Source organism: Muscardinus avellanarius (assembly GCF_963383645.1).
Source record: "Muscardinus avellanarius genome assembly, chromosome: 2".
Taxonomy (NCBI): domain Eukaryota; kingdom Metazoa; phylum Chordata; class Mammalia; order Rodentia; family Gliridae; genus Muscardinus; species Muscardinus avellanarius.
In genome coordinates this window covers 36,758,552-36,785,451 of record NC_137787.1, presented here as the reverse complement: position 1 = coordinate 36,785,451, position 26,900 = coordinate 36,758,552, and the positions used below count along the sequence as shown (strand labels likewise).

The window sequence follows — 26,900 nt, the reverse complement described above, 5'->3', positions numbered from 1 at the left end:
TCTAAAAGGAAATAAAATTGCTAAATGTGGTAGTGGAATTATAATGACTTTTTTATGCTTTGCTCCATTTACTAATTTTCCTGTGACTGTGAATTACTTTCACATTCAGTAATAAGAATAACTACCCAGCTAGAGATATTTAATAGTATTGTGTCTTTTGAAATTTGAAGAGAAGAAACAGGGCTAGAGGTTTAGGAGACCAAGCTAGTTGAAGTATTTAACGGCAGAACCCTACTCAGAACTCAAATTCTTTACCCTCTGACCTGTTCACCATTTTATGCTACTTTTAAAAAGAGCTACCCATGATAGTGATTCAAATGGAATGTAACAATCTAAGTAAAATACTGTCATTTTTAGAAAGGCTTTATCCTGGTTTAGTTTAAACTTACATTCAGATCATTCTCATTTTAAATTAAAAGTATTTCTAATAAAAACATGCTATTTCCTGCAATATAATAATTTTATTAAAAATTCCTATTGAAATAACTGCCCAGTCTTCATACTTTACTCAGAATTTATATTTTCTTATTGCTGTTATACTTTCAGCTGAGCTTTACATGCACCTAGGAGATTACTCATATCTCAGATCACTTTGCTTTTACCACAAGAGGGTTTTTCCTCACTAATCAGTATGTATAGGGTAGAAATATTTAATACACTTAAACACATTTATACTTGAAAATATTTTAATAATTTTCAATTCATTTATATTTAATTTGGTTTTGTAAGTAAATTATTTTGTTTTCTTATTCTTACAGTTTAAATATGAGGCTAGACAACTTTAATTCTTCTTCTGTATCTTGGCATTGAAAGCTATCTTTTAATTTCGGATCTGGGGAAGCTAAGTTTATGCTATTTCTTTCAGGTAAAGTTAGCCATCCAATTTTTGTTGAAGAAGAATCTAAGTTCCTCCTCCTCATTCTCTCTGGATTTATACAGACATCTCTCACCTTCACCTCTGGTAAGTCTGATTTTAAAATGCTTTGAGGTCTGTCATCCACTGCTACTTCTGTTGGAAATGGTTTATTATTCATTTTTTTCTCTGTCTGAGGTTTTGATATTTTTTCATCTAAAGGTGTTATTTTGTCCTTTTCTGATATTTCCATAATAGAAGAACTGATGATCAGTGAAGTATCTTTGGGTATGGATTCATCACTTTTAGAAATAACAGCAATCAAGTCATAGTGATCTGTTGAGTTCCAAGTTGGTGTAGTCAGTTCTTCTTCTTCTTCATTATCATGAGCTGACTAGAAAATATAGCAATAAAAAAGTTACCAATTAATCATTGCTCATTAGAAAGCATTGAAAATAGTTTAAAATCAATTGAACTCTTTTTCTTTATCATGCTATCATTAATATTTGTAAAGCTTGATGCTACTTAATAAAAGACAATAAGAAATTCTCATCTGAAATGATGATTATCCAAGGAAATGATAAAGTGTTGGTTTATAAATCAGTGGTCCATATATATCAGAATTTTATAAATCACCAACATCTTAAAAAGAAAATCTAGAGTCTAAAGTTTTACTGTTGTCATAGAACAAGGGAAATTTTAATAGCAGAGTAACACAGAGAACAATATTGTAAAATAACAGTATGTCATGAAATAAAAGAAGTCTAGTGGCAAAATAGTACAAAAAGAGTATCATAAAATAAAGAGTAGTCTGTCAAGCTAAATAAATTAAGCTTTGTAAAAAAATTCTCTATATTGTCTCTTTTCTCTCCTTGAACTGGAAGAAACAGTATATAATTATTTTTTTCTATTTAATATGCTTTCATTGTGCATTATAATCTCATATCATAATGTAAATCACACTGACAGTGGCATACATGCACACAGCACTTGTTAACCCTACTTCCACCTCCCCATTGGTATTTTTACATATGTATACTTGGTCTGTGGTAGTAATTCCATTAAGAATCTCACTCTCCCCTCTTCCCTTCTATTCGTCCACCTCCTTAGCTCAACTGAGTTTTCTTCTCCATTATCTAGAGTCCTTCTGGTATTCCCAATACTCCCTAGCTTGTGCATATTAGAGAAAACATTTGACCATTCACTCTCTATGACTGGCTAATTTCACTTAATGTTCTCCAGGTTCTTCCATTATTTTTGCAAATGATATAATTTTTTTCCTTATTGCTGAGTAGAATTCCATTGTGGGTATATCCATAATTTCTTAATCAATTCATCTGTTGATGGACACTTAGTTTAGTTCCATAATATGGGTATTGTGAATTGTGCTGTTATGAACATGGGGATGCATGTATTACTGTAGTTTTCTGATTTCCACCCCTTTGGAGAGGTACCCAGGAATGATATAGCCAGATCATATGGGGGACCCATTCTCAGTTTTCTGAGTAATATCCTCACTGATCTCCATAGCAGCTGAACTAATTTGGAATCCCACCAACAGTGTTTAAGAGATCCAATTTACTCATATCCTTGCCAACATTTGTTTTTTGACTTCTTAATGACTGCCATTCTGATTTGGGTTAGATGGAATCTCTGTGTAGTTTTGATTTGCATCTTCCTGATTACTAATGATGTTGAACATTTTTCATGTATTTATTGGCCATTTGCATTTCTTCTTTTGTAAAGAGTCTATTCAGCTCAATTACCTATTTCTTGATTGGGATTTTTGTATGTGTAAAGTCTTTTAAGTTATTTGTATATTTTAGATATTAGTTCTCTATCAGAGAAATAACTGGAAGAGATCTTCTCCCATTCTGTAGGCATTCTCTTTACACTTCTGATGATCTCCTTGAATGAGCAGAAACTTTTTCATTTAATGCCAAATTTTTTCAATTTTCTGAGTTTTGGGAGTCTTGTTGAAAAAGTTTCCACCTATCCCTATATGTTAGAGTATTGAGCCTATGTCCTCCTCTAGTAGCTCCAAAGTCTCTGGTAAAACTTCCAGCTCTTTGATCCATCTCAAGTTGACTCCTATGCAAGGTGAGAGGTAAGGATTTAGTTCTATAATTCTACAAATGGATAACCATTTTCCCCAACACCCTTTGTTGAAAAGGCTATCTTTACTCCAATGTATGTGTCTGGCACTTTTGTTGAAAATCCATTGGCTAAAAGTGAGTTAATTTGTTTCTATATCTTCTCTTCTGTTCCACTGGTCTATATGCATTTGTTCCAATACCATGCTGCTTTTATTTTATTTTACTTTTTTATTTTATTTTTATTTATTTATTTTTTTGTGGTATTGGGGTTCCTGGAAGCCCTTCTACCTCTGGGCTACACTCCCAGAGCTATTTTATACTTTTTATTTGAAAACAGGGTCTCCTAAGCCAGCATGGCTGGCTTCGAACCTGCATGATCCTCCTGTCTCTGCCTCCCAAACGCAGGGATTACAAGTGTGCGCCACCATGCCCGGCTCATGCTGTTTTTATTACCATAGCTCAGTAGTAAAATTTGAAGTCAGGAATCATGATGCCTCCTGCATGGTTCTGATTACTGAGAATTGGTTTGGCTATTGTGGGATTTTTTTTTTCTCCATATAAAATTTATGGCTGATTTTTCTAGGTTTGTGAAGAATGACATTGGTATTTTGATAGGGATTGCATTGACTCTGTAGATCAATTTTGGTAGGATGGCCATTTTGATAATAATCTGCCTATCCAAAAGCAAGGGAGATCTTTCCAACTTCTAATATCTTCAATTTCTTTCTTTATTGTTTTATAATTTTCATTGTAGAGACCTTTTGCCTTCTTGGTTAGGTTTATTCTTAGGTATTTTACTGGTTTGGAGGTTATTGTGAATAGAACTGTTTTCTCTATTTCTTTCTTAGTTGATTCATGGTTGGCATATAGAAAAGCTACTAATTTATTTAGATTGATTTTGTGTCCCACTACTTTGATGAATTTGTTAATCAGCTCCAATAGTCTTTTGGTTGAGGTTTTTCAATCTTCTAAATATGGTATCATGCCATCTACAAAAGAAGATGGTTTTAATTCTTTTCTCTTTTAAATTTCTTTGATATCCTTTTGTCTTACTGCTCTGGCAAGAGTCTTTGAGGACTATGAAAAAGAGTGGTGACAGTGGACATCCTTGTCTTGTTCCTGATTTTTAAAATTCCTGTTATTTTTCCTCATTCAATATGATATTGGTTTTGGATTTTGGATTTACTGTATATTGCCTTAATGATGTTGAGGTGTGTTCCTTTTATTCCAATTTTCTGCAGGTTTTTTTTTTTTTTTTTTTTTTGCAGGTCTGGGGATGGAACCCAGAGGCATTTGACTTCTGACCTACACCCCCTGCCCTATTTTTTATTCTTTATTTTGAAACAGGGTCTCACTATGTTGCGGAGGGCCTCACTAAGTAGCTGAGGCTGTCTGTGAACTGTGATCCTCTGGTCTCAGCCTCCCAAATTCTGGGATAACAAGTGTGCGCCACCATGCCCGGCTGCAGTGTTTTTAATATATATGAGTGTTGGATTTTGTCAAATGCTTTTTCAGTGTCTATTAAATGATCATGTGATTTTTGTCCTTAGTTATATTTGTGGTGAATAGCATTGATTTGCATATGTTGAACCATCCTTGCTTTTCTGGATGAAACAAATTTGATCATGGTGTACAACTTTCTTGATGTGATTTTTGAATGCACATGGCTAGTATTTTGTTTAGAATTTCTGCATCAATATTCATCAATAATATGGGTCTATAATTTTCATTTCCTCAGGGATCTTTATTTGGTTTTAGTATTAAAGTGATACTGGCCTCATAGAAGGAGTTTGGGAGAATTCCATCTCTTTCAATTTAATGAAATAACTTGTGAAGTACTGGGCTTAGTTCTTCTGTAAATATCTGGTAGAATTCAGCTGAGAATCCATCTGACCCTGAGCTTTGCTTTCATGGCAGGCTTTTATTGCTCTGTCTCTTTTCTTACTATTGGTCAGTTTAGGTTTTCTATATTTTTTTGGTTCAATTTAGGTAGGTTGTATTTAGAAATACGTTGGTTTCTTCCATGTTTTCCAGTTTATTGTAGTATATGATTTCAAAATAGTTTCTTCTGATCCTCTGGATTTCCCCACTATCTGTACTGATGTCTCCTTTTTCAATTCTGATTTTAAAGTTTTGGCTGATTCTATCATTTGGTTAGGTTGGCTAGGAGTTTGTCAATATTATTAATCTTTCCAAAGAACCAGCTTTTTTATTGTTGTTGATTCTTTTGATTTTATTGTTGTTGTTGTTCTCTAGCTCATTGATTTCTGCTCTGATTTTAATTATCTCCTGTCTTCTACTGGCTTTGGTATTAGACTGTTCCTGTTTTTCTAGGTCTTTGAGATGTGTCATTAGGTTATTTGGTGGCTTTCTATCTTTTTTATGTGGGCACTCAATGCTATGCATATTCCTCCTAAGACCACCTGCAAAGTATCCCATAGATTTTGGTACTTATATCTCTTATTTTCTATTAGTTCCAGGGTTTTTTAAAAAAAATTCTCTTATTTCTTTTGTGATCTAGTCCTCATTCAAGAGTGTATCATTCAGTCTCCATGTATTTATATAATTTCTTTTGGTCTTCCTGTTGTTGATTTCTACTTTCATTCTATTGTGATCTGAGAAGACATACGGAATAATTACATTTTTTTAATTTGCTGGTGCTAGCTTGTGGCCCTGGATGTGGTCTATTTGAAGGTTCCATGAGCATTTGAGAAGAATGTTTACTCCAACTGTTGCTGGTTGAAATATTCTATATAAGTCTATTAGGTCCATTTGGTTTATAGTGTTCTTTAGATCTGAAGAGTCTTTACTCATCTTTTGTCTAGAAGATCAAACTAGTGCTGTAAGTGATGTATTGAAGTCTACCAATATTATTATATTTGGATCTATTTGAGACAATATGTCCCAAAGGGTTTGTTTTACAAATGTGTATATACCAAGAATTGGGACATACATGTTTATTATCTTTATATCTTCTTTTTGGATTGTTCTTTTATTAATAAGAAGTTACCTGCTTTGACTCTTCTGATGTGTTTTAGCTTAAAGCCTGTTTTGCTGGATATGAATGTTGCTACTCCTGTTTGTTTTCCATCTCCATTTGCATGGTATATCTTTTACCTTTAGAATATGGATATCTTTGGCTGTAAGGTGAGTTTCTTGTAAGAAGCATATAGTTGGATTATGTTTTTTAATCCACATTGCCAGTCTATGTCTTTTTTTTTTTTTTTTGGTGTGTGTGTGGTATTGGGGATGGAACCCAGGGGCGTTCTATCCCTGAGATAGGGTCTTACTAAGTTACAGAGGGCCTCAATAAGTAGCTAAGGCTGTCCGTGAACCACGATCCTCCTAAATGCTGGGATTACAAGTATGTGCTACCACACCCAGCAGTCTATGTCTTTTAATTGGAAAGTTAAGACCTGTAACATTCAGTGTTGAGATATAATTTTTGTTTCCTATTATTTTGAGTTCTATTTGCTTTTTGATGTAGTTTTTTTTCTTTGCTTAGTTGCCCATCAGGTGGTGTTTGTTCCTTCTCTTATTCTGAATTTGCTTCTTTATCTTCTTAGTGTTTTATTTCCTTATGCATTTTCTCTTGTGCTTCATTCATAAATTCATAAATTCATTTATGCTTGTCTTGGAATGTTTTTATTTTCCATCAATTTGAATGATCTTTTTGCTGGATATAGCAGTCTTTGTTGGAAGTTGTTTTCTTCCAGGAATACATCATACCAGTCCCTCCTGGCTTTCATAACTTAGGTTGAGAAGAATGGAGTGATTTTTATTGTTTTGCCCCTGAATGTCATCTTTCTTTCTTTCTTTCTTTCTTTCTTTCTTTCTTTCTTTCTTTCTTTCTTTCTTTCTTTTCTTTTCTTTTCTTTTCTTTTCTTTTCTTTTCCTTCTGCTTTTAGGATTCTCTCCTTGGTCTCTTTGTTAGTCATTTTGATTATTACATGGAATTAAGAAATCCTTCTGTTTTGTTTATTTTTTGTTGCAGTGCTGGGAATTAAACCTAATGGCATTCTACTTCCAAGCTACACCCTCAGCCCTATTTTTTATTCTTTATTTTAAAGCAGGGTCTCCCTAAGTTGTGAAGGGCCTCACTAAGTAGCTGATCTGGCTGAAAACCTGTGATCCTCTTGTCTTAGCCTCCCTAGTACTGGAGCGTGCACCACCATGCCCAGCTGGAGAAGTCCTTCTTTAATCTTGTTTTAATGATCTGAATGTCTCATGTACATAGATGTCCAAGTCTTTTTCCATATTTTTGGAAAGTCTCTGAAATTATTTTTCTGAAGTGGTTTATGATACTCCTTGTGCTTTTATTCCTCTTCAATGCCCTTTATCCATAAATTAAGAGGTTTCATATTGTCCCATATTTTGTGGATATTCGGGTTGTGTTGAACTGTCTTCTCTATATTGTTGACTGTTTTCAGTTTTGAATAAACTATCTTCCAAGAGTGATACTGTATTTTCCATGTGGTCTAACCTGCCAGAAGTGGTTTCTATTATGGTCTTTAATTCATTTATTGGCTTCATTTGACTAAAGGCCTCTTTTTGGTTCTTTTTTAGAAGCTAACTTCTCCCTTTATTTTCTGAGCACTTTCTTTGAGGCCTTTCATGAAATTAAAGATCAAAATTTTGAATTATCCTTGTATTTTTTGCAGATCAGTATTAATGCTTTCCCTTGTTGGCCTGTGGAAGTTTATTGTTTCCTCACTGTTCTTCATTATCATATTTTCAGAGTTCTCAGGTTTGTATTTGTTTTCTTGGCATCTTCTCCCTCTTTGGGTATGGGTCCTGCGTCAATCTGTTATCCCTTTATAATAAGTTTTATGCTGAGGGTACATATTTGCCTCTTGCAATCTGTCTCATATAATCAACCTTTTGAGTTTGTCCCGTAGAGCTTCTTTAACTAGATCTAGTTCTTAGTGAAGACAAACAGGAGTCTCTGATTGGCTATAGGCTGCCATGCTCTCCAGGCCCAAACTCCATAGGGCTAGAGACTATGGTGTTCTGATCAGAGCCTGTAGCCTGCTGGTTGGGATTTAATACCTTACATATACTACTTATACTACATATACTACTCTGCTGCTCTGGTCTCTGTAGCCAGTGGGCTTAAGTTCATCAACACTAGTGATTGCTATCCAAACTTGTGGCCTGGCTTGCTTAGGTTTAATGGACCCTGGGATACTGCCTCTGATCTGTGGGTTATGATAATGTAAAGCACTGTCAGTCACTGGCACGCATGCATGCCATGCACAAACTCTGCTGGTGGAAGGAGTCCTGAGTCCATAGCCTGCAGCTATGATCAAATGAAATACTACCTGGCCCCTGGCCTCCAGGCTTTCAGTGCCCAAGCTATGGAAGGAAGAGATTGTAAAGTTCTAAGCCTGGGGCTTAGGTGGCTCAGTTATTTAGCTTCATAGACACTAAGTGGCTTCAATCATGTTAGCCCTGGTTGACCTCTGGCATTGTTGCTTGGAGTGTCCAAACACTGCTAGGCAAGAGTTTATATTGCTTTCTGACCTTGCAACTTGGTAGGCTGAATTATTTACCCCAACAGACACCCCAGCTGGCTGGGGTAATCCGTGGAGACCCTGTAAGGGCTTGGTGAACTGTGTTTCTAGTGCCCGTTCACCTGAATGTCCTTAGGGGATGTCTGCTAATTTACATTTCTGCCGTGTCCAACAGTAGCCCTCACCTCTACTTCTGCAGAGGTAATTTGCAAAGTCACAGACCCAGTGAGTCTATCCCTTGCCACAAGAGTCCCTGTGGCCACACAGGGAAGTCTCCCACTGGGATGGCTTGTTAAATCAGTTTTTATTAGTGCAGCTCCAGGTCCCTGCAGGCAGAGGTGAGTTCAGCTGCATCTGTATGATCTAGCTGGGCTAATCTGGGTAGTCAGATCTTTGTCAAGCATAGAGAGAAGTGGTGATTGCTTTTGATGATAGCCTATAGTTGCTGGCTTCACAAGTGTCTATTGCTTTTTTGCTTCAGGTCTCTGGGAGCCACAGGGCAGGCAGCCACCATCTGGCACAGTCTGCCCAACATGGTGCCGCCACCTATGCTCTTCATTCACCAGGTGAGACATGGGAGTTCTTTACAGTCCTCTCTCTATGTCTCTGATTCCACTATGTTTCAACTGTCAATCTTAGTTTCTTGAGCTATACCCTAAGCCCTATTTTTTACTCCTTATTTTAAAACAGAGTCTCACTAAGTTGCAGAAGACCTCACTTAAGTAGCTGAAGCTTGTCTGCAATCCTCCTGTCTCAGCCTCCCAAGTACTGGAATTACAAGAGTGTGCCACCACGCCTGGCTTTGCTGCCATCTTTAATCTACCTGATTTTTCTGTTGGTATTTGAGAGCCACTGACTAAAAAATAAAAACCATTAAATTCTACAGTAGAGAATTATTATTCATTGGTTTACATGGGATTAACTACATAATGAAATAAATATTTCTTATAAACTTAGTGAAAAGCAAATTATATTAAGAGAACTCCATTTCTTACTGATTTTTATTATGAAATATTTATTATTCCACAGGAAAATTTTATAACATGATAAAAGATTTTGGTGATAAATGTCAAGATGTAGCTAGGACTATGGCATACACTTCTAAGAGCTGATGCAGCACACTTCATGCTTTCTTTTTTATTTTTCCCTTTTCTTCTTCAATACCTTTTGTCTCCGACCTTTGTATGTATTCTTTTTCTCCTTCCTTCTTTTCTTTTTCTTTCCTTTTCTCTTCTTTTCTTTTCTTTCTGTGTGTGGTACTGGGGATTAAGCCCAGGGGCATTCTACCTCCAAGATATACTCCCAGACCTATTTTATTTTTTATTTTTAAATAGGGTCTCACTAAGTTGCTGAAAGCCTCACTAAGTTGCTGAGGCTGACTTTGAACCTGCAATCCTCCTGTCTCAGTCTTCCAAGTACTAAGATTACAAGCATGTACCACCACACTCAAATTCATATATGTTCTTAAATTTTAGTGTCTTATGCTAAAGCCTGTATTTCTAGAATGCAATTTAACTCAAACAACTGTGTGTAGATATTGCCATAACCAAAATAACCAGGAAACAGCTGAATAACTTCTTGGATGTTTTCTTCTTCCCATATACAATTATTTCTCCATTTATAAATATTTCATGCCTTTATAAAATAATGACTATCAGAGGTTCTCCCAATTGTTCTTACCTCACCGGGAATATTTTCATAGTCACTGATTTTAGGAGGGACATCTGTAAAAAAAATTAATTAATTATTTTTTTTAATTTTGAAACAGGGTCTCCTAATATTGCTGAGAGTCTCACTAAGTTGCTGCAACTGGCTTCAAACCTGTGTATTGTAAGAGGATATAATAATTGTAACAGTACCACACACAGAAAGAAAAGAAAAGAAAAGAAAGAAAGAAAAGAAAAGAATACATACAAAGGTCAGGGACAAAAGGTATTGAAGAAGAGAAGGGAAAAATCTTAAAAGTATTTTATTTTATATAAAATAAAAACATTATCTATGTATATATACATGGATAAAATATTATTACAATTCTTTCTCACCATGAACAAAAAGAAACTTAAATCAGCTATCCAACATAAACACTGCTTAGTTAAAAGCAGGCTGTTAAATCTCTGGGAAGAAGGAGGAGAAGCAAACAAGGAGATGAAATGACAACATGCATGGAGTGGTAAGATTTCTGTGTGTCATTCTTAGTTAACTTGTACACTGTTTTTGAAAGTGCCTACCCCATTTCATATTCCCACCAGTAGTGTACAAAAGCAATTTTCTCCACCTCTTTGCCAGCACATGCTACCTCTTGGCTTTCTGATAATAGCCATCCTAATTCAGGTAAGAGACAATGTCTCATCACTTGGATTTGCATTTCCTTGATGACTAGTGATGTCTGCATATTTTCATACATCTGTTGACCATCTGTATACTTTCTTTGAAGAAACAGATATTAAGGATCTTAGTGCATTTTTTAAAATTTGGTTATTTAGTTGATTTGTTGTTCTTGCTTTAGTTGGAGTTACACATGCACACACACTTACTGAGGACTGAACTCAGGGGTATTTTATCTCTGAGCTACATGCCCAGCATTATTTTTTTAAAATTTGAAACAGGGTCTCCTAATATTGCTGAGAGTCTTACTAAGTTGCTGCGACTGGCTTCAAACCTGTGTATTGTAAGAGGATATAACAATTATAAACATGTATGCCATGTATTGGGATTATAGGTGGATAGGTGGATACCATCATTGCTGGCTTATTTCTTTTTCTTGACTAACTGCTCTGAATAGAACTTCTAGTTGTATGTTCAATAGAAGTAGCAATTGCGGGCATCCTTTCCTTTTTTTCTGGTCTTAGAGAAAAGTTTCCAGCTTTTCAGTATTCATAGTGATGTTTTCTGTGGGCTTTTCATATATAGCCTTTATTATGTTGAAGTACTCTCCTTCTATTTCTGATATGTTGTGAATATTTATCTTGAAAGAATAAATTTTGTCAAATGCCCTTTCTTTTAAGATAATCACGTGACTTTTATAACATCTTGATAATATGCTATATCACATACTGATTTCTATATGATGAAACATTCTTGTATATCCTAGGGATATATATATAATTTTTTTTGGTGGCACTGGGGTTCCTGGAAGCCCTTCTACCTCCGGGCTACACTCCCAGACCTATTTTTACATTTTATATTTGGAAACAGGGTCTCCTAAGCCAGTGCGCACGGCTGGCTTTGAACCTGCGCAATCCTCCTGTCTCTGCCTCCCAAGTGTGGGGATTACAAGCATGCGCCACCATGCCTGGCTATCCTAGGGATATATTTTTAATGTGATTTTGAATTTTGTTTACTTGTATTTCATTAAGAATTTTTGCATCAATATTTACCAGGAATATTGCATTTTTTTTAGTTTTGCTACATTTTAATGGTAGGTTTTAAGGGATTATGTTTTATGTCTCATCAGCAAAATCAAACAAAAGGCTTTTGAGCACCCTAATAGAGTGCTGCCATGCACTTTAGAAACTATGGGACATGGAGGAGATACAGTTCTTGCCCCTTGAGGAGCTACGAGTCTGGGGATTTGGCAACTCAGAATTCAAGAGTTGAGTGAACAACAAAGTAATTTATTAAGGCAAATTCCTCATCCCCTAGAACTACTGTGGACTGAATTATTTTACCACTTTGAATTAACCCAGTCAGTACAAAAGACAAAACTAACTTTAGTTGAGAATTCTTTTAGGCTCATAAAATTTTTATTAACATTCATCTAGTAAACAGAGTTGACCTAATAGACAACCAAAAGTAAAGACTAGATTTCTTGAAGTGCAAGGGCTAAAACAATTGTGGTTACTTATTTTTAAAAGCAACCATATTGAATGGTATGACTAGGGTTACTAAGTAGTTAACCATGGATATTGGCCTGTACTTTTCTTATAGTATCTTTGTCTAACTTTGAATCAAGGTAATGCTAGATGCATAATGAGTTTAGAAGTATTTCATCTTGTCCAATTTTTTCCAAAGAGTTTGAGAATAACTGCTGTTATTTCTTCTTTAAATGTTTGGTAAAATTCACTTGTGAAGCTATCAGATGCTGATCTTTTCTATTTATTTATGCATTTGTTTATTTATTTTGGTACTGGGGAATGAGCCCAGGAGCGTTTTACCTCTGAGCTACACTACCAGCCCTTTTCATTATCATTTTTGAAAAATTTTTGAAACAGGGTCTATTAGGTTGCTGAGAATCTTGCTAAATTTGTGAGGCTGGCCTCAAACTTGAAGTCCTACCTTGGCCTCTCAAGTACTGGGATTATAGGCATAGACTGCCATGCCTGGCTCTGGGCTTTACTTATCAGTAGAAGTAGCTGTAGTTTTTTTTTTTTTTAACTACTGATACAATCTCCTTATAATTAAAAGCATGTTTAGATTCTCTCTTTCTTCAATTTTCAGTCTTGGAAGGTTGTGTATTTCTAGAAATTTATCCATTTACTCTAGGTTATACATTTTTTTTTTTTGGTGGTACTGGGGTTCCTGGAAGCCCTTCTACCTCCAGACTATACTCCCAAACCTATTTTTACATTTTTATTTGGAAACAGGGTCTCCTAAGCCAGCGCGCGCGGCTGGCTTCAAACCTGCGCGATCCTCCTGTCTCTGCCTCCCAAGCGTGGGGATTACAAGCGTGCGCCACCACACCCGGCCATTAGGTTATACAATTTGTTGTCATATAATTGCTAATAATGATCTTATGTTCTTTTTTATTTCTGTGTCATCAGCTGTAATGTTTTCTTTCACTTCTGATTTTGAGTCTTCTCTTTTTTACTTAGCCCAGTTCATAGTTTGTCAATTTTGTTAATCTTTTAAAGAAAAATATCTAACTCTTAGTTTTGTTTATTTCTTTCTATTCTCTATTTTATTTCTGTTCTAGTATTTATTTTTCACCTGCTTACTTCGAACTTGGCTTTTTTTTCTAGTTATTTCAGGTGTAAAGTTAGGTCATTTTATATCTTCTTATAATGAAGGCTTTTATTGTTATATGTGTCACCGTTAATGCTGCTTGTCACAGATTTGGATAGAGATTAATGATTAATACATTTAAATTTCCTTTTAAATTTATTCTTTGACTCATTGGTTATTCAAGATGAATTATTAAATTTCCACACATGTGTCAATTTTTTCATCATCAGATTTTATATTTATATGTTGGCAGTACACTTGGCATGCAATTTACAGGTTTCCCTTTTTTACTAGAGTGTGAATATATGGACATCCTCAAATTATCTTCACAATTTTATGGCATGATTTATATGGCACTTTCTAGACACACATTTTAGTACATTAACTTCAATACCCTAGTCTTTCTAGTCACTGTCTGTGGTAAAGGATTTTTACCTTCTGGTGGAGTTTATAATCTAGTTATATTCACTTTTAAGTTCAATGTTCCTTCTGCTATTGATTCTTTTGGGCCATTGTAATTGAAAAAGATAATTGGGATGACTTCAGTCTTTTTTATATTTGTTGACTTGTTTTGTGACCTAACATAATCCATCTTGGACAATGTTCCATGTACCTTTGAGAATGGATATTTTGCATCTACTGGGTAGAATGTTCTACACAAATCTATGTGGGCTATAGTTAGGTCCATTTGGTCCACAGTACTGCTCAATTCCGCTCTTTTCTTTTTGTGGTTGTTAATTTTTGTCTTTTTGCTCTATTCCTTATTGAAAATGGGTTATTAAAGTTTTCTACTCCTATTTTACTGTTGTCTATTTCTACCTTCAGTTCCTCTAATCACTTTGATGTTGATGCACACATATTTACAATTATTATATCCTCTTGATGAACTGATCCCTTTATCATGATAATGACCTGATTCGTCTCTTCTATAGTTTGTGACTTAAAGTCTATTTTTCTAATGTAAGTATAGCTTCCCCCCTGAGCTCTTTGGTTATTATTTGCATGGGTATCTTTTCCATTTATTCACTTGTAGCCTCTGTGAATCCTTAAATCTAAGTTGAATCTCTTGAATATACGATATATTTGGAGCTTGTCTTTATATTAAGCTACTTTATTGTGTTCTGATCAGATAATTTAATACATTTATATTCAAAGAATAATTAATAAGACCTTGCTTTAAATACTTTGTTAATTGTTTTCTATCTTATAATTCTTTTGTCTCTTTTTCCTCTCTATTTTCCTTTGTTTCATTAATTTTCTGGTAGTTCAGTGCTTTGATTCCTTTATTTTTTTGTGCCTTCTGTAACTATATTGTTTGTGGTTATTGCTATGGTTTGGATGTAATTTGTGCCTCAAAGATTCATGTAATAGAAGCTTGGTCCCAACATGGTGATGTTGGGATGGGTTGGAACCTTTAAAAGTTAGGACCTAGTGGGAAGTGGTCAGGTTCCTGGGGGTGCTGCCCTTAGGAGGGATTAAGGTAGTTCTCTTGGAACCTTGTATTAGTTTTCGTGAGAGTAAGTTGGTAAAGAAAAGTAAGACTTCCTGGCTTTCTGTCTCACCAGGTGATCTTTCCCTCTCACATATACTTCCATCACTGTGAAGTCCTCACTAGAGATACACTAATGGTGGTAACATGCCCTTGAACTTTTAAAACTGTGCACTAAATAGACCTCGTTTAGGTATAAAGTACTCAAGACTTGATTATTTATTTAAGGTAATAGAAAACAAACTAATGTGCTTGCCACAGCTTACATACAAATACTTACAACAGTACATTTTAAGCTGAAAATTCAACTTCAATTGCCCTAGACTTTTGCTACTCTTCCTCTCATTCTTTATGTGTTTATATCACATTTTCCATATTTTTATATTGTGTATCCATTAACATATTTTTATAAATACTTATTTTAATACCTTTGTTTTAAACTTTTATTCTATAATTAAAAGTGACCTATCCACCACTGTTACAATACATTGTATTATAAATACAAAAAGTACCATTACAATAGTATTTGTCTCTATATTTACCTTTACCAGCAAGTGCTTCTGTATTGCTGTTTAGTATTTTGTTTGTTTGTTTCAACCTGAAGAACTCCTGTTAACTTTCCTTTTAAGGCAAGTCTAAAGGCAATGAACTCTCATAGCTTTTCTTTCTGAAAAATTTTTCTTCCTTAGTTTTTTGTTTTTGTTTTTGGTGTGTGTGTGTGTGTGTGTGTGTGTGTGTGTGTGTGTGTTCTGGTACTGGGAATTGAACACAGGGGCATCTCTAAGGCACAACCCACCCCCCCCCAGCCTATTTAAATTTATTTTATCTTGAAACAGAATTTTGCTAAGTTGCTAAAGGTCTCACTAAGTTGCTGAAGCTTATCTCAAACCTGTGATCCTCCTGTCATAGCCTCCCAAGCACTAGGACTACAGGCATGCATTACCACACCTAGCTCCTTCTTCACTTTAAAGAACACTTTTGCTGAGTGAAGTATTCTTGGTTAACAGGTTTTTTTTTCCTTCAGCAGTTTGAGCATGTTGTCCTATTCACATCAGGCCTGCAACATTTCTTCTAAAAATTCCACTAAGATGGACTTCCGGGAAGATGACAACCAACAAAAGCAGCATTTACGAGTCCTGATAAAACTCGATCTCTATTGCCACAAAATCAGTGCTTTTCATAGCCAGAAAACACCATCATCAGAGAAATAAAAAATGTAAACACAAGGGACAGAGAAAAAAAGACTAGAAGAACAACCAGAGACCAGAAATCAAGCCCGCAATGCAGCAGCGGGGCTACACCAGCACCATCTTCCCTCACAGCACCAGGATCCAGAGAGGATAGGTAAACAAGGAGCTGAAGTGAGCAACTGGAGATCATTCGGGTGTAATTCAACAGTTCTTTAAGCACAATGAACATCTAAAACTCCAGTGGCTAAGCTCATCACGCCTTCCAGGGACTCAGAACAGAGCTCAAAACCAGAAAAGACATACGCCAGCTTCACAGCAGAGGGCGTGGCAGTGGTGCCATATTGCCAGCAGCGACAGCGAGTTCACCACGCCCTCGACAGCTCCTGATCAACACGCACAATAACCGTGAGTGAAATTGCATCCCCTAAAGGAGAAATCCCTGTACTGCATGCCCAGGGACTTTGATAATCTCCCTGGGTCTGAGATTTTGCAGTCCAACCCAGTGAAGGAGTAGCAGTGGCAGAGATTACCACAGACTCGAGATACAGAGCACCCTAAGTGAAGCTGTAGTGATCCAGGGAAGGCACAAAATTCTGAAATCATGGGAAAGAGGAACAACAATAGAGCAATGAATGCCCACAACCCCATATTATCAAAACCTGATAACACAGAAATTCAGAGATCTCCAGAAGATCAAATCAGGAATATAACTGTAGAAATAATATAGGACCTTTGAAAAGAATTTAGAGAGAGTCTAAAAGACATAAAGGATGCAATCATTGAGGTTAAGGCCTCAATTCAAAGTATAAACAATTGATTAGACCACATGGAGAATGGATTCTCACTCCTAGAAGAGGATCACTCCAAAAACGAACGCATAATTTATAACTTAGAAAAGAAAATCAGACAGCAGGAATCTGACATTGAAGAAATATGGGCCCATTTTAAGAGAGCTAACCTAAGAATAATTGGAATAGAGGAGGGAAAAGAAGGTGAAACCAAAGGGATCAATAATATCTTCAAAGAAATAATAGCAGAAAATTTTCCAAACATAGAGCAAGAGGTTGATACACAGGTCCAGGAAACTTATAGAACTCCCTTTAGACAGGATCAGAGAAGAGGTTCCCCACGCCACATAATTGTCAAAATGACCAATGTGGAAGCCAAGCAGAGAATCTTAAAGGCAACAAAAACAAAGAGCCATGTGACATTCAGAAGCAAACCAACTAGAATCACTCCAGACTTCCCAAACCAAGTCATGAGAGCCAGAAGGGCTTGGAGTAACATATTCCAAACTCTGAAAAAAAACAACTTCCAGCCAAAAATTTCCTACCCAGCAAAACTTTCTATCAATTTAGATGGGGAAATAAGAAGCTTCCATGACAAACAGAAACTGAAGGAATTTATGTCTTCAAAACCATCGCTAGAGAAAATACTCAAAGAGATTAACTAAGAAGAAGAAATAGATAATACACACCAGAACCAGAGAAACAAGATTTTCCATCCAGCAGACAACTAAGCAAAGAAGAATATATTCATGTGTTTATAGGTTAAAATCTTTGGAGATTCATTATTTATTTTAGTCTTTTACCTATTTCTAAATTGTATTGTTTGCTTTTATTGTTGATAATTTTTAGGATTTCTATTTGGAATATTAATATACCTTCAGATACAGCATTTGGAAATATTTTATCCCATTCTATCAGTAAATTTAACTGTTTACATTGTCTTTGGATGTACAATATTTTTTATTTTTTAGGAAGTTTGTTTATTCTGTTGTTGCCTTTGCCTTTGAAATCATATCCAAGAAATCACTGCCAATTTCAATGTTATGAAGTGTTATGACCCAGGTTTTCTTCTAAAAGTTTATAGTCTTAAGATTTACATCTAGGTCTTTTATCTATTTTGAGTTAATATTTGTATATGGTGTTAGGTAAGGGTCCAACTTTATTCTTTTTCATGTAATTATTATTTTCCAACAATATTTAGTGAAAGGATCATTATCACCTTCACCAAATGCTCTTGGAAACTTTGTCAAAAATAACTTGACCATATATGGAAGAATTTATTTCTAGGCTTTTTATTTTACTCCACTGGTTTATATATCTGCCTTTATAGCAGTACTACACTATTTTAATTATTGTAGCTCTATAAGGTTTGAAATCAGAAAATGTATATCTTCTAGCTTTGTTCTTTTTTGAGATTGTTTTGGGTATTTAGAGTTCATATTTCATGTTAGGATAGATTTTTTCTGGAAAAATGTATGATAGTTTCACCTTAAAAAAAAAAAAGAAAAAAATCCTCTGTTAAGAAAGAAAGCAAAAAGAAATATTGAAATGTTATCTCTAAGTGATCAAAAGTTTGACATCAGACAAATGAATCTGTTATGTGAGAAAATAAATTAAAAAAATTCTACTAATACTCTCACAGTGATTACCTTGTATAACATGAGTCTATTTTTCTTGATACTTCCCAAATTTTCTTCATCTTTGACATTTGATCATTTGATTGTAATGTGTCTTGGTGTAGATTCTTATTGGGGGCCACTGACTTTCTGGATTTGGATGATCATGTCCTTCACCAGATTTAAGAAATTTGGGCTGTTATTTCTTTGATGCACTCTTGTCATTCCTTTTTCTTTTCTGCCTTTTCTGATTGAATACTTTCAATTGGACTGGGTTTGAGTTCGCTGATTCTTTTTTTTTTTGTTTTCTCTAGTCTGTTGTAGAACCCTTCCAAAGATTTTTTTGGTTCAATTAATTTTTTTTTCAGTTTTATAATTTTTTGGTGCTTTTAAAAATATTTCTACTTCTTTGTTAAAATTTCCACTTTCTTTATGCATTTTTCTCCTGGCCTGTTGAGCATCTTTAAAATGGTTCTTTTAAATTCTTTGGCAGATAAATCCTGTATCTCCATTTCACTAATATCAGTTTGTTTGTAATATATTTCTCTGTTCCTTCATTTTCCTTTGTGCTGATGTTTTCACATAAAAGAAAACATCCATTTCTCCCAGGCTTTGAGTATGGGCCTTGTACAGAGAGCCTGTTAAACCTTCATGCAGGTTCCAAGTGTTGTCTTTCTTCTCAGTGTCTCCTAGGTGTCTAGATTGTGGTGGGTTCTATTAGTCATCCAGGTGAGACAGAAGGTGGGACCTCAGGCAGGCCTCAGAAAATCACAGTATTGGGTATATGGTCCCATCCTTTACTTCTCTCCCCAGGGAGAAGCTAGGATCCAATAGGAAGATTAAAAACACCTTACTCTAAGCCATACTCATAATACTCATGCCATATAATCAGGAAATCAGGAGGAAACCTCCAGCTCCCAGGCTCCATAACCATTGTTCTGATTTTTCTGAAGCCTGCCTGAAACACTGACTTTCATCTTGCCTGTCTCAGAGAACTGGCAAAACTTTGCATACTCTACAGTCTTGAGGGGAACATTCAAAACAAATAATGTGATTCCAACCAGCAGGCTAGTAGAAGCCCCACCTTCTGGCTCAGTATAAAAATCAAAACATTGAATTCCTGCTCCGTAAAATGTGGTTGGTTTTTTTCTCAGTCAGGATCCAGGAGTCTCTCAATTAGTTTTTGGATTTCTCATGAAATTGTGTGTGTGTGTGTGTGTGTGTGTGTGTGTGTGTGTGTGTGTTGTAGTTGAACTGTGTTTGTAAAGGGCAAAGGGTCCAGAACTTCCCATTTTGAAATCTTTGCGACATGCCCCCATACCCCTTCCACCCCCAGCTCATTTTACCAAGCTGGGGGGGGGGCAACAATAAAAATAGCTTATTTTATAGATATGATACAAGTATATATGTGGCAATTTTCTTAAATAACCTCAATGACTGTGAGCTCTGGTTGCCTGATTATTTTATCTGTTTGATATTGAGTTCCCTCTTATGGATAATAGCTTTCTTGATTGAATGTTTTGGGAAATCATTTATATAATCTAAAAGTAAAGTGCTAAGAACACAGTGATCAATAAATATTAGCTGGGCTATAGGAGGTTATTGGAATACCAAAAGGAAAGAAGTCATTGCATGATCCAATGGGGTTCACAATGAACTCTTTGGATTAGTGAAACCAATTTTTAAAAAATTAAAAAGTCACCACCAGTGAGTGAGAGATATCACTTATTTCCAGTGATACTGAAGAGAGAATCTGATTGTACATCACCTAAAATTGAATGTTGCAGATAAAGAATAGGCAAATGATGTATTAATCTGTCTGCTGAGCTGATACACAGGTAGAAGATGAATATAAAAGAGCCTGATACTACGGAAGTAGAGATTTTAAAAATGTACTTATGTTGTAGCAAAAAAATCTTACAATAATAAGACACTTAACTGAAGAATGGAAGATTTAAAATATATTATGCATTTTAATCTACAGTAGTATACTTTTTTGCTGATAATTTGTGGTAAGTTCTCAAATTTAATTTCCTCTCCTTCCACTATACTTTCTATTTTACTCAAACACACATGCATGTGCATACACACACTCACACACACACCACACACCTCTACATAAAGTAGACCAATAATTCTATAGTTCACAATATTTAACAAAAATATCTTTTCACAGGTCATAGTTAAGATTTCATTTTTAAATTTTTATCTTTTTTGTGTACGTGTGTGGTACTGGATATTGAACCCAAGGGCAGTCTATTTCTGAGCTATACCTGTAGCCTTTTTATTTATTTTATTTTATTTATTTTTTATTTATTTTGGTGGTACTGGGGGTGGAACCCAGAGGCTTTCTACCTCCGGGGTATGCTCCCAGACCTATTTTATATGTTATTTGGAAACAGGGTCTCTGAGAGCCTCACTAAGTAGATAAGGCTGGCTTTGAACCTGTGTGATCATCCTATCTCAGCCTCCCAAGCACAGGGATTACAAGCGTGCGCCACCACGCCCGGCTAGCCTTTTTATTTTTAAACAGAGTCTTGCTAAGTTGATGAGAGTCTAAGTTCTGAGACTGGCCTCAAACCTTTGATTTTCCTGTCTTAGCCTCCTAAGCACTGAGATTACAGGTGTGTGCCACCTTGCCCAGCTCTTTCTTTTCATCTGTAAAGAAATAAAGGAGAACAATTTTTAAACTCTTATAGGGCTAATCCTTTTTGGGGAAGTGTTATGAAACAAATGCTATATATCAAAACTATAGTAAAATACATACATATATATATGTATGTATGTATATATATATGTAAATATATATACACCCTAGCAAAAATGAAATTCATTTAAACCAAGTTACTAATATTTGTGACATAATACCTTGATTTTAATAATCTTAATAAACATAAAAATGAAATTAATTTCTTACCTGTTATATTTTCAGTTTTATCCTCATGTGGCTCATTAATCTGACTTTCAAAGAACTCTTCTTCTATACTACCTTCCTAGAATCAAAAAAAGAAAGAAAATATATTGAGGGGAAAGTTTAATGAGCTAAATCATTTTTCTCTGGCTTCCTAATTTTTTTAACTATAAAATACTTGTTTCCTAAATTTACAGAGGACAAGAAAGAGATGAGTTTGTGAGAAATGAAATACAAAGAGCACTACTTTAAAGAACTGGACCCAGGCATGGTGGAACTCACTTGTAATTCCAGTAGTTGGGAGGCTGGGACAGGAGAATCACAGGTTAAAGGCTCACCTCAGCAACTTAGCAAGGCCCTCCACAACTCAGTGAGAACATATTTTAAAAAGATAAAGAAAATAGCCAGGCATGGTGGTGCATGCTTGTAATCCCCGTGCTAGGGAGGCAGAGACAGGAGGATCACACACGTTCGAAGCCAGCCTCGCTGGCTTAAGAGAGCCCGTTTCCAAATAAAAAAATATGAAAATAGGTCTGGGAGTGTAGCCTGGAGGTAGAAGGGTTTACAGGAACCCCAGTACCACCACCAAAAAAAAAAAAAAAAAAGATAAAGAAAATGGGGATTAGGTATAGCTCAGAGGTAGACTGTCCCTGGGTTCAATCTCCAGTATAAAACATTTTTTAAAAAAAGGAATTGATGTTCTGTTATAGTTAGATGTTGAGTGGCCCTTAAGAGCTCATAAATTGGTGTTCTGAGTTGAAGTAATTGAGTCTCGAGGGGTATCGTCTCATGTCTTTGAATCTCCTTGCTTGCTGGCTCTCTGCTTCCAGCCTCCAAGATGTGAGAGCAGAGCCTTAGCTGTCTCCCTCTCTCTACTGCCCACCACCATGCTCTAGATCCGCAGATACCACCTTTACATGGACCAAACCTGGAAATCTCCAAACACACTGTGAGAAAATAAAACTGCCTTCCTCTAAGCTGTGGTCAGTGGCTTTGGATCACAGCAGCGAGAATGTTGACTGAGACATGTCCCAAGAGAAGAGTGAATGTATGAGACACACAAGTTATAAGGCAAATTAAGTAATATTATAACATCAAGAAGGTGTGTGTTAGTCAGCTTTTTATCACTGAGATCAAAGTGCCTGACAAGAACAACTTAGAGGAGGAAAGTTCATTTTGGCTCACGGTCCAGAAGTCAGTGCATGGTTGGCAGACTCCCAGGCAGATGCACCATGGTGGTAGCTGTGGCAGAGGACAGTGGCTCAGACATGGAATTCGAGAAGCAGAGAGAGAGAGGGAAAAGGGAAGGGGTAGGAACAGACCCCAGTGGCCTACTTCCTACAGCCATGCCCTGCCTCTGAACCTTGCTGCTCTGGGGACAATTCTCTTGACATGGGAGCCTTTCGGAGGTACTGCCAACCCAATCATAACCAGTGGCAGCACTGTATTCCTCCAGGAGACAAATTATATCTTTTGGACTACATTATGGCCTATGACTTGAAAAGCAATATATATCTTTACAAAATTTCAAGGAAAATTATAAGGTAGCATGACATTGAGACCTTTTGAAAATATAGATCTTTTAATAAGAACCCAAAGTCCATAACACCTTTAGTAGACAAACCTCTAAAATTTTCCAAAAATATTAATCCTGTATTAGTAAATAGTAATGTTTATCTTAATGCAGTACAACTCTGACCAATTATCACAGATGAATTAAAAATAATAACAGAACATGTTATGACTATGGGGTTGTAATATTAGTGTTTTATACATCCACTGAGATAGCTATGAATTTTTTTATTTCCAGGCCAAATTGCATGGGTTAGATTGTATTTCTAAGTATTAGACCTTACTCATATCTGACGAGATAAGACAAGGGTCTAGTATCCACAGTACATAAAACCTCTTACAACTCCATAATGAAAAAACATACAACTCAATTTAAACCCTGGCAGAGTAGAAGCCAGGTGTGGTGGCACACGCTTGTAATCCCAGCATTTGGGAGGCTGAGACAGGAGGATCACAGGTTAGCAGCCAGCCTCAGCTACTTAGTGAGGCCCTCTGCAGCTTAGCGCGACCCTGTTTCAAAAGAAAAAATAGAAAACAGGACTAGGGGTGTAGTTCAGAGGTAGAATGCCTCTGGATTCAGTCCCCAGTACTGCAAAAAAAAAAAAAAAAGGCAGACTATTTGAATAAATATTGGCCCGAAGAAGATATTGAAATGACTAATAAGCACATGAAAAATGCTCACATCATTAATCACTATAGAAAAGAAAACTGAAGCACAATTAATTGCCAGGTCAAATCCACAAGAATGGCTATAATTATAATAAATAGAAAATAATAAGTGTTGGTGAGAGTTTGAAACCCTCATACATGCTGGTTGGAAGGTAAGATGGCACAGCTGCATGTGTGGTGGTGCACGCCTGTCATCCCAGTACTTGGGAGACTGAGACAAGGGGCTTGAAGGTTCAAAGACAGCCTCAGAAATGTAGTAAGACTCTCAGCAACGTAGCAAGACCCTGCTTGAAACAAAAAATGAAAAGGTCTGGGTTGGAGGTGTAACTTGGAAGTAGAATGGGTTTGATCCCCAGCACCAGGAAGAAAAGAAAAAAGATATAGCTGCCATGGAACACAGTTTGGCAGTTCTTCAAATATTTCAACTAGAAATGACTGTATGATCCCACTTCCGGCCCTAGGTGTATACTCAAAAGAATTAAAAATGCGTTTTCACACAAACACTGCACATGAATGTTCACAGCAGTAATCTCCACAATAGCTCAGCAGTGTAAACAATCCCAAAGCCCACGGCTGCTTAATGTGTCAACAAGACATGGCATTTCCACTCAGTGGAATGTTATTTGGGGGGAGAGACTGTGACTTGAATCTAAAGGCATTCTACCTCCAAGCTACACCTCCAAATCTTTTCTATTTTTTGTCTTTGAAACAGCACTTTGCTAGGTTATTGAGCGTTTTGCTAAATTGCTAAGGCTGGCCTCAAACCTGCAATTCTGTCTCAGCCTCCCAAATACTGGGATTACAGGTGTGTACCACCATGCCCCCCTGGAATGTTATTTTAAAATAAAAATAAATGAAGTACTTATATATGCTAAAATTGGAATAAACCTTGAAAGCATTATGGTGAGTGAAAAAAGCAAGTCACAAAAGACCACATGTTAAATGATTCTACTTACATGAAATGTCTACGGGAGGCAAGTCTATTGAGAAGAGGGTGGACTGGCTGAAGCCTAGGGCAGGAGGATGATGGACAGCTTGAAGGAATGCTGGCTAGCAGGTGTGGGCTGGCTTTAGGGGTAATGAACAGACCCTAGAATTCATTTCATGAATACACTAAAGGCCACTGAATTGTACTTTAAATGGACTGATGGATTAAACCTTATAAATTATCAATAAATACTTACTCAATTACACATTATCAGAATAGGAAAGTACATGAACTATAAACAGCATTTATATATAAGGAATAAATAAGTAATAAATTATCCTCACTTTTGCCATTGCTTTCTTTTAAAAATTATTAATAGCTACATGTGGAAAGACATATGTCAATTACCTCAGAAATTTTTGGTTCCAATTTTGGATTTAGGATGCTTTCTAAATAGTCAGCTTTTTCCATCCATGTACCTAGATTTCTATATTCCTTTTTCATTTTTTCCAGCCTAAAGAAAGTAATCAGTTATAGATTTTTTAAAAAGTAACAAAAGAATATATATGGCATATCTACTGTATGATCCACTTATAGGAAGTTCTGAAAGCAACAAACTAACAATCTATTATCTAGGGCTACAAAGGAAAGGGAATGCTTACAACAAAAATAAGGGTAGTATTTACCTGGAAGAGGGATGCAGGCTCTTTAGGGCATACAAAACACATTTTTAGATCAGTGGTATATTTCTTAATCCAAATGATAAATACCTAAGTAATGGCTTCATAATCATTATTTAAGCTATAAAAACATGCTATAGAAATTATGTAATACATTATTCTAACTATTTTAACCATGTGTCTTGAACTTTTGGGCTGCTGTAATGGAAATACTATCAACTGGGTGGCTTAAACAACAGCCATTTGTTTATCACAGCTCTAAAGGCTGAGAAACCCAATGCCAAGGTGCCAGCACCTAGGGTAGGAGAAAGATACTTCTGGTTTCAGATGGTCACCTTCTTGGATCCTCTTGTGGTGAAGAGAGAGGGATCTCATCTTTCTTCCTTTTTTTTTTTTTTTTTTTTTTTTGGTGGTACTGGGGTTCCTGGAAGCCCTTCTACCTCCGGGCTCCACTCCCAGACACCTATTTTGTATTTTTATTTGGAAACAGGGTCTCTTAAGCCAGCGCATGCGCCTGGCTTCGAACCTGCGCGATCCTCCTGTCTCTGCCTCCCAAGCGCGGGGATTACAAGCGTGCGCCACCACGCCCGGCTCTTCCTCTTTTTTTTTTTTTAATAAGGGCATTAGACACATCATGAGGGCCCCATCCTCAAACCTAAACTAATTACCTAATTACTTCCCAAAGGTGTGCCTTCAGATACTATCACCTTTGAGATTTGTTTTTTTTTTCTTTTTTTGTACGAGAGGTTAAACCCAAGGCATTTTATCTTCAAGTCACAACCCCAGCCCTATTTTATATTTTATTTTGAAACAGGGTCTCACTAAGTAGCTAGGGTCTCACTAAATTGCTGAGGCTGGGCTCCAGCCTGTGATCCTCCTGTCTCAGCCTCCCAAGTTCTGAGATTATATGTGTGCATCGCCACACCCAATAGGATGAGGGTCTTAACATGTGAATTGTGGGAGGGAAGGACATTTTGTCCATAGCACCACATATATATTTTTTATAAATTGATCAATACATATTGATAGTTTCTCCAAAACAGGTTTAAGAGGACTGAGATGTAGCTCAGTGGTAAAACATTTGCCTGGCATATGTGAGGCCCTAGGTTCAATACCCATCATTGCAAAAAAAATTAAGGAAAAACAGGTTTAAAAAAAGGAATTCAGTTTCTAACCCAAGAAACTTCAAAGACTTCTATAATCTAAAATGTAATTAACAAGAATGAAATGGAAGAGGGAAGGTTTCCCAGTTCACTCAGGAAGTCACAATGGCCTTGACTATAAACGATGACAAGGACATTTCAAAAGGGAGACTGCAGGCTACTCTCCTTCATAAACATAGTATAATGTCGGAAGTTACATACAGCTTCAGTATAAAAAAAAAAAACAGTCGTGCAGAGAAAAGATAATATACCACAAATAAGATGGGTGTATCTTAGGGATACAAGAATAGTTTGACATTAACATGAGAAAAGATCATTTTAGTAAATTTAACTGACTATAGATGGAAAAAAAATCACTTGATAAAATTCAATACCCAGTCATTTTTTTAAACTTAGAAAACTAGGAACATAATTGAGTAATACAGTTCACCTGATTCAAGTCTACACAAATGCTCTTAATTGTTAAACATTAAAAAAAAATAAAAGGCTTT

At 36.0% G+C, this 26,900-nt stretch overlaps 1 protein-coding gene across 1 annotated transcript in view; it reads right to left on the bottom strand.

Annotated features, from left to right (window-relative positions):
* C2CD6 (C2 calcium dependent domain containing 6) overlaps window positions 1-26,900 on the bottom strand; it is a gene marked incomplete at both ends in the record, with an annotated part of 149,911 nt that overhangs the window by 83,010 nt on the left and 40,001 nt on the right. Inside the window, 2 exons of the mRNA XM_080689345.1 lie at window positions 21,404-21,479; window positions 24,975-25,080. Of these exons, the coding sequence (XP_080545471.1) occupies window positions 21,404-21,479; window positions 24,975-25,080 (182 nt within the window). The remainder of the gene's footprint in view (window positions 1-21,403; window positions 21,480-24,974; window positions 25,081-26,900) is intronic.